At 32.3% G+C, this 9,551-nt stretch overlaps 1 protein-coding gene across 7 annotated transcripts in view; it reads right to left on the bottom strand.

Annotated features, from left to right (window-relative positions):
• Positions 1 to 1,382: 1,382 nt before the first annotated feature.
• The window catches only part of Coprox (oxygen-dependent coproporphyrinogen-III oxidase), a 45,854-nt gene continuing 37,685 nt past the window's right edge, over positions 1,383 to 9,551 (bottom strand). For all 7 annotated transcript variants that reach the window (XM_081728784.1, XM_081728774.1, XM_081728796.1 and 4 more), the window contains exon 9: positions 1,383 to 5,451. In XM_081728784.1, the coding sequence (XP_081584910.1) occupies positions 5,365 to 5,451 (87 nt within the window). In that variant the 3' untranslated portion in view covers positions 1,383 to 5,364. The remainder of the gene's footprint in view (positions 5,452 to 9,551) is intronic.

The following is a 9,551-nucleotide window of genomic DNA, read 5'->3' as shown; positions in this document are numbered from 1 at the left end:
ACTTTTTATACTTGTGTCTTGCAAGGATGTAAATGGAAGTTAGAGGTTGTTGTTTTGCTCTCCTGAAAAAAGTTGGAAATGAGGCTTACGACGTTTTACGTAAACAACGTCGAATAGACATAATGAAAATGTTCGTACTTGAAACATACTTTTAAAAATCAGAATACACTTGCTTACATGAGGTAAATGCCCCCTATCAAATTTTAGGAATTTTAAATTATAACATATACACAATTAAAAAAGTATTTGTGTATTTATAAAATTATGTAAACTATATTTCCACACCAAAATTACAGTATAATTACTATCTGAAACTTATAAAAATACATCAGCGGTCATTATAGTATTTATATTCAGAATATTCTTAACAATTTTAACAAAAAGGTACATAATTACAGTCAAGACTCCTTAATAGTTATGTTTTTTTTTTTTTTTTTCCTAAAAGAGGAAAATGACATACTGGAAGTTTATCTTATTAAGTGCTTTTCATTTTCCAATTAAATAAAGTAGGAAGTCAACCATCGTAAATAATACACACATAAAATATATTTTGTAACTACAGAAAGATGATTCAATACAGATAATAACAATTGATAGTATTATTATTAAACAATTAATTCATAAAATACTATTAAAAATCGATCACAATCAAGGTGAGTATCATGATACAATGCTTTGCATTAATTTTTACCTTCATACTCTGCTTAAAACGTAAATCACATTCAAGAAAAATTAATATCGTAATTGTCATGTCAACGAATATAAAAACGTAATTTCTACTAAAACTTCTGTTAACACAGCAAATGCTATCTTAGGAAATATATATATATACCTTTCATCCTTTTATTATATATTGCTCTGCAGTAAATATAGGTTTTCAACTTGCTTGTTTCAAAAGTATTCTATCATGTAAGTACCTTTTAGAATAATTTATCTGACAACCCAATATATCCTTAAGCATATATAAAACTACATGAACTACTCATTGACATAAAATAACAGGTACTTCCGGTTGACATGAAAAGTTGAAATTTGACTTGATTGCAGCTCTTCTTAACTAATCCATAAGAAAATTGCCAAAAGTGAATATTTTTAATTTTTAAGGGGTATAAATGAGAATGAAGAAATTCCCTATGTTATTTGAATGCTTTTTTTTAAACCTATAATCTAATGGTTAGGTGCTTGGAATTGGACTAAAAACTTAAAATTCGGTGTGCTTGTATGTTTTCGTTAGCGTTACCTAAGTAAATCAACAAAAATAAAATTTTCAACTTTAGTGGGGGTTTTATGGGCAATTGAAAAATCTTTTCCATGTTATTTATATGGGACACCTTCTACACCCCAAAATTATTGGACACTTTCTATGATTAAATTTGGTATGATTGTAGCTTTCATATGATATGCGAGGCCGTAGGCCCAGCAAACGTGAGGGTCTGAAGGCGAGGTCCCGGGCTGGACAAAGGCTAGTAAATGAACATAAAACATAGCGGTACTTAAGTATCGATGCATTAAATAACCTATCATCACTTAAAAAAAGGGGGGGGCAGGGGCTTGGTCATAATGTGTTTAAGGGTATGTATGTATTTGTGACAACAAAAAAAGGCAATTACTTATAACTACCATTCATATATGTTTGGCTTCTTGTAATAAAATTATGACTAATTATAATTTTCAATAGCTATTAATAGGACAATATTTGAAGACAATAAAATTTGAAGATATGACAATATAAATAGATATGAAAGTGACAATAAGCCTAATATAATAATTTAATAAAGCATTTTGATAGATAACAAGTTATTTGTATCCGTGTATTTTGAAGGATAAATAGACATAATGAAAGATGAAATTATTTGAAAATACCGCTAGGTGTCTTTGATAATGTACATTCAGATTCTGATTACATGTGAATTGCTGTAGAAGAACTGCCGATACTGTATTGTACTTTCTTTCATATTTCAATGAAAATTTAGAGTAACTGAGTCCGTCTGAGAATAATTTCGAATTATTTACAATGTTAAACGTTTAATTCAACCTTGCTATACATGAATAATAACTAAAGGAACTAAACTGATGCATGATTATAACTTAAATTCAGGAATGATTCAAACTGTTTCTTAATGCCGAAATTTTCAGTGGCAATACCCACTTTCGTCGATGGTTTACTTTATTTTACATAAACTAGACATTGCCGTTTTAATCACACCTCATGGCTTCCACTATACAAGAAAGAAAGAAAAAAATTGCCGCTGTTGTTAAGCTTACTGTAACATTCTAGAAACAAATACATAAACCATATTATCATAATGGTTTTTAACAAATAAAATTGCTTTAAGAAGGTGGGAACTCCTATTGAAAATTTCGGTATGAATGAATATTTAGATGCGTTCCTGAGTTAAAGTTAGTAATTATAATACGCGGTTTGGTATTTGCATCGAATATTACACACATTAAGGGTATTTCAAGTACACAAGATTTATAACTTTCGTAACATACTTATTTGTAGTGGAAATTATTATTATTATTATTTTCTATCAATCAATATGAATATTTTATTTATTGTGAAACATCATTTTAACAAATGTACTTTAGTACTTGGTCCGTAAATTCGATTCATCGTTTAATTTAGAAAACATTAAAGATAAACTGTAAAAAGAGGTGAATTTTTTTGAACCGATTTGCAGATCACTGTCAAAAGATTGTGAGAGTTACACATTGCTGATGCCACCCACAAACTTTTGACCGTATTGCACAATCATATTTTAAAAAGTTGTCCCTAGATTTACTACAACAAGTTTTCAACAATTTTCAAGAAGTGAGTGATATGTTTTCACTCTTTGAGACTACATTTCAACTTAAAAAAGCACTTCTGGAATTGAGAAAAGTGTTTCTAATGATATTTTATTCTATGTATAATAATTAGTTATTATACTGGCACTTTTGATTATATAGCAAAATGAAATATTGAATTTCTGATATTGCAAAAATTTTCATATCAATATGAAAACTACAATATATAGCACATTTCGTCATTCAGTCCATAGCAGGAAAGGTATGGAAGTACATGTTCACGTGCACGGATAATTCAATGAAAACAAATTTAACGATCGTATAATGATCGAACATAAGAAGCGGTTTAACTCTGAACATTAATTATCTTCCCTATTCTATGTTAACTTGTTACCTGAGTATATTCAAGTCTGTTTGAAGTTATTATCTGCAGTACTTATTACTACATTCTGGGGGGGGGGGGGTATCTTATATTCTTATCTTATACAGCATTTTTGTTTTACTTCTTACATATAATATATTTAAAATAAATGGTACTTACATGAGTCTTACAACACATGCAGAAAAGGTAGTAAACAGAAAAATAATTTGTCGTTGGAATGCAGTGAAAAATATAATTATTCAACCTATATTTCAAGGTTACTTGTAACAGACTGAAAGCTTCTATAACTAAAGTCCTTCGCTAATCTCGTTATTAAATAATCATAATAATAAAGGGGAAAAATAATAGAATAGAATAATAATAGAATAGAGAGGTCGTGTAAAACTATCACTTACTTTGAAAGCTTTGATGGAAGACAAGTAACCAGGTCAATGTTTAGATTTCAAAGTAGAAAACAAAGTACTACAAAAACTTACTACAGCCCACAGAATGTTACTACTTGATAAATGTATTTTCTTTTTATTTATTTTGGAACATTACATCTCATGGTTATGCATTGAGGCTAAGGGAGAACCCTGAAAAAAACCACGCACACGGTATTTGTCCACCACAAAGCCCACTTGGCGTGAGCTGGGAGAGACTACTTTAGATATAATTGTTGAATAGATATAAAAGTACCGTACACATTAAATGAAAATAGCAAATATACGCTATTATTGACTGCTTTTCTTCGTTTAACTTTACTTATACTATCCCTCCAAGTGTTATTCCTAGAGATTTATGTATTTACTGCCTTTTGTATATATATATATATATATATATATATATATATTATGTGTGTGTGTGTATTAAAGTAACAAGTTCTATATTATTTAACTCGATTATTAGACTGAATTATGTTTAAAACTGATTTAATTCGGATGTATATAACTTCCACATTTCGCCAATTAAATGTGCATTGAAAGAAATGACATTGTCCTTTCTAAAGTAATGCCTTAAGCATCAACAACAGAATGTAATATCAACGAATGACTTCATTTATGTTAACTGATGCGACTGCAGCTTCTGCTTAAGTTTGCATTTCATCCATCCACCCATTATCCATGTAATAAAATCGTTTAAGACTTTTTTTTTAATTAACACTAGTCAGGTTATCTTATTATTTTTTGTTGTTTCCATTCGTACAGTTACGGCGTCAGAAACCTCTCTCACCTTGACAAAGAAAATTCTAATATATATACTAAACATAAATTGTTATCAATGTCGTCCCAGTTAATGAAAACAGATGAACACTGTACTAATTTAAGGATGTTTTACAAAACAATTACTATCTTCTGTTTGCTGTATGACTTCATGTTAGCTTTGTTTTAGTAATTCAAAATGGAAATAACATACAGAATCTGAGCAAACACAATATTTTTTTATTAAAATATTGATGTGTAACAGTATCGCCAACCAACTAAAATTTTGGTTTCATTAAACATCATAACGTATCTGATAAAGCCAAAGGTTTAGTTAGTTGCGAAATTGTTATACACCGATATTTTAATAAAAACATTGTGCACTACTCAGAGGTTGTGCGTTATTTCTGTTTTGAAGAAAAAACAGTCTTAATTGGCATCTATTTGAATTCTATCCTCCTTACAAATACATTTCGAGTATCCTGTCCTGACAATTCCTTCCTCTCTACCTTATCAAGTAAGCTCACTGCTCTGTAATAAATTCAATAAACATTATTTTCTTTCGTATTATTATTATTTTTCTTTTATTATCTTTTAAAAACTAATAATCTCCTCATTAAGACAGAAGAAAAAAATGAGAAAAATACAACGTCGAATCTCATAACTTTTTTGTAAGATATATTACGAACACAGTATATTATATGCCCATAACCACTATCTTGGTGATCTATATATATTTCCTATAACAGCATTCTGATCATGACTGTACAACTTTCTGGCACTAATGGTGGTAAAAATTACTCTTGTTTTACAAACATTCTCTGCCTCTCTCTCTCTCTTTCTTTCTTTCTTTCTTTCTTTCTTTCTCTCTCTCTCTCTCTCTCTCTCTCTCTCTCTCTCTCTATATATATATATATATATATATATATATATAGTTTCACGTTTCAGAAATAACAAAGGAGTATTTAGCTATTAAAACCACAATAACAAGTGCACCTTTAAATATGCACATCACACCCAATCTTTTGGTTCTTTTAGGACTTCAGTTAGTTTTGCTTCCGGAGAATTTGGTTTCGGAGAATGCATATATTCCCACTTCTGAAAAAGAAAATAAATATATCATAGTATGATGCACTAAACTATCATATTCCAACTATCAATAAATGTTATTAGATCTACTGTAAATTATTTTTTTGCTATCAGTTTTTCTATACGAACAAGTAACGAAGACTGCGAGGTTTATCGAAAAAGTTAACCAATTTTACTCATCTAGAACTCTAAAACTCTAATGTCCTACAAGGCTTTTAGGGTCTGTAGATATTTCTCCAGCGATCACACCATTGTTGGAATAATTTCTGGGTAAATCTCTTTCGGAAAAATGACGGTCTAAATCTTATATTTTTTCGTGACTCAATTCGACTCCCTTTCAGACTTTTTGGCTCAATGAAGAGCCAAGGATCAGAATGAGTTATATTGCTAAATAGGAATATTAACGAACCAGAGGAATGATGTATCTGGTCAAGAAGATCTAAATTCAGTTTCGACATGGATTTTGTGGACACTCTCTATATGATCAAATCTTTCTTTAAAATTGAATGTACTAAACCAGAAAGCGTATTGACCCCACTCGTCTGTAAGATTTTGGACGGTCACATGACATACTTGCATGACCAAATTTCGAACATGCCAATCACTTTGTTCTTTCAATTTGTTAAGGAGTTACTGGAATATGATTCATTTTTCACTAACATGTGAGCACAGAGAAGAAATTCGGTAATTTCTTGATTGTTCGATTTGCACGGTATCACCGTTCACTCACCAAGCTTTGCAACGATAACGTGTACTTACTGTGTACTTACTTTGTTGATTTTAGCTAGTATTTAGGGCACAAGTGCTATTTTATCTGACACTAGCTACATATTGAAAGAAGAAGAAGAAATGTTATAATTAATGTCATGAATTATGTTGATTTATAAATGTTTTATTTTTCTGCCGCCAGGTAGAAATGTTTGTTTATTCGTTGTCATAACAGTGATTCGGTTACTAAGGTAACAGCTTGGTTACCATGTATGATCTGTCAGGAAAGTAAATGTACACCTATTTTTCGAGTCTGGCATTCCGGCGCTCCATCCGTGGAGAGTATGAGAATTAAATCAATCAAATGTTTACTGAGGGGCAAAAAGAAAAGCTTAATCTGAATAAGACATTGCAGAGGGGCACAAGCTGTGAATACGAATAGTGCATTGTGTAAATAAAGGACGACACCGAAAGACAAAGCCAGAAACAGCTGTTAAACTTACAAAAAAAGAGTAAAAATTGTCGAAGTGGGAACATAAAACACAAATACAACAAATACGCCGACAACTAAACGATCACCATGCCATGATCTTGGTGTAGTGGTTAAGGTGCTGGCTTACAAATGCGAAGGACGCAAGTTCGAATCCTCGGCAAGGACATTTTTAAAAATTTTTGTTAATAATACATACAACTCATGAGAGATGGTAAAAGAGGTCGTATTTAGTTTTTCGTAGCAATTATTATTGGTAATGTTTAGTACTGATAATACTTTTTGTCTTTGCGTTGCTTTTATTCTTTTCTTCATTTTCAAAGAGAAGAATATCCGAACAAATGCCACCAAAATTCCTCATATTTTGAATGTAAACGCCATTTGCAATTAGTAAAGAATAAAAATTGAACGTTCCGATGTAGCTGCAAAAAGTAAAAGGAAAAACATGGAAGTCGACCATACTCATGGTTATTAAAAATACAATTTCTACATGCCTTACACCTCCCGACCACGTTTCTACGTTAGCAAGTAAGAGGCTGTGTTTAGGTTAGGCTCGTCAATACGTTTTGCAAAGGGGCCCGGTTTAGCTCTGACGCACCACAGGTGCGAGAAGGGAGAAAAACACTTTTTCTCTCCCTCTGTGTATCTATTTATCTATCTATTTGTATATATATAACGCTATTTGTGAATGCCATAACCACCCTAATTTTCAGCGGATTGAGACGAAACTTGGCACAAACATGAATTGTTGAAATATCTTGATGAGTTCGTTAACCAGAATAATCAGATGAAAATGTTCAAAATGGTGGCCCTTCAAACTCTTAAAAAGTTTCAAGGGAACCAAATTTCGCCCATAAATAGGTATTCAGAAAGTTTGAATAAATTTTCCTCTTTTACTGAAATATTTGTGTGCAGAAACTTATTGAAATATTGGACCCGATTAATCGCCTAAAGAAGGTTCACGCCCTTTCGCTACGGTCAGTTTTTTTTTTTTTTTTTTTTTTTTTTTTTTGCAGGAGGGGGTTATCTTCCTATTGGAACAAGATGATTGTTACTGATGATATGAAATTACACATTGAAAGTGAAGTAACTTGTGTAACGTGTTATTTGAAAGAATAATATAATAAACGTGCATTCCTCTAACACAGAGAACTCATGTATTTCGAGTTCGGGAGCCTGAATGGCGAGGAGTGTTATTTGATTTGCTTTTTAGTAACACATTGCATTGCAAATAAAGGTAGGCAACATTAGTGGTAAGTAAAACAATAATAATAATAATAATAATAATAATAATAATAATAATAATAATAATAATAATAATAATAATAATAATAATAATAATAATAATAATAGGTGTTGTTTGTGGGAAGGTAATATCTTAATCAATTCTTCTTCAAACGTAATGATTGTAACGCCATATCTCCCTTACAAACAAAATATTAGCAATTTATAACGAGAGAACGAGAAACTGTAGAGCGATGGGAGCAACGTTGGACAGTATGCACTCATAGTACTCAGAAAAGTAAGCGATTTCAATGCAAAATGAACGAAGAGTCATTGTCGTGGGTAGTCATGGGGCCACGGCAGAGCCCTCTTTAGGCAAAGTGTCAATAACTTATATCGAGAGGTGATACTGGGATGGGACCAACTTTGGACACCGTGGACCCATAAAGCGCATCGAAAAAAATAGGGGGGGCGCCAGCCAGCCTTACTTATTTCCACATAATAATATAAAATTATGTTGTCGAAATACACACACGAGTTAGCTACTAATATTTCATATTATTATTATTATTATTATCGACAGCGTCTTTTCATTACGTGTGCGTGTTTGACATGAAGCCAAAGAGAAGATCCATCATTCGTAGAAAGAATAATAGTCAGTTACTTTAACTCTGAACGACAGCGAAAAATACGAAAAGAGTGGACTACCTGTAGCGTAAAGAAGCAATATTTTCTCTCAAATGGATAAAAAATCAAGCCGAGATTAATTCGAACTCGCATGGACGGCGCGAAAAGCCAGCGCTTTGTCCACTTTTTTTTTTTAACTGACTCACTGAACGTGTTTCAGTAACTTACTTATTGCTAATTTTACTTGCTTCACTCGTTTAACTTGCTTTCTCTAATAACTTATAACGACAGAGACACGAACACAGAAACATCGAGAACAGTTAAAAATCATAAATGCTCTCCCGCCGGGAATCGAACCCGGAACTCCATACACCAAGGGCGCACGTGCTAGCGACTAGACCAGCGGGAAGGGCACCACTCTCTCCCTGTGTCGTTAGGGATTACCACCACTGTCTTGCCAGCTATCACTTCTGTGGGTTGTATACTATGATCACATGTTTCTTCTCTGCTGCAAGAGTGAAACCTACATTATATGTAATACATGAGATATTTAGACCTACATGCTCTTCATATAATGTAAAAAAAGGGTCATGCTGGGAATAAGAAAAAGAACATTCCTTGGACAAACGGAAACTATTGGTATCAGAAATATTTATCAACGAGGCATGCGCAGTAGTATATTTCAGAATAGTTACTGTTTTGTTCAGTAAACGAAGAAAGGGGTATAAAAAAGCAAATATGTCGCGTCAACGAGATTGACCAGATTTGACAGGCGCGGAAGCAGATGTATAGTAATACAACAACTTCGCTCAGTTGATACGAGCCGAGCCGGTTGATATCACTACCCGAGTTGGTCTTCTGCTTGGGCTCAAGAATTCGACCATGCAGGTCTCAGCCTTAATTTTAAGAACTACAGTATAATTTTAAGTACTACAAGAAAAATACCTTTGACTCGACTCGGATTGAACTCGAGTCGAGTCGAATTTTGGCTCGACTCCTGCTCATCCCTATTCGTATTTGTATTTTGTTTCCACTTCAACAATTTCTACTCTTTTTTTTC

This window comes from Thermobia domestica, chromosome 1 (assembly GCF_964235325.1).
Source record: "Thermobia domestica chromosome 1, izTheDome1.hap1.1, whole genome shotgun sequence".
Lineage (NCBI taxonomy): Eukaryota > Metazoa > Arthropoda > Insecta > Zygentoma > Lepismatidae > Thermobia > Thermobia domestica.
The sequence above is the reverse complement of the archived record's forward strand: the minus strand, read 5'-3'. Positions and strand labels throughout refer to the sequence as shown.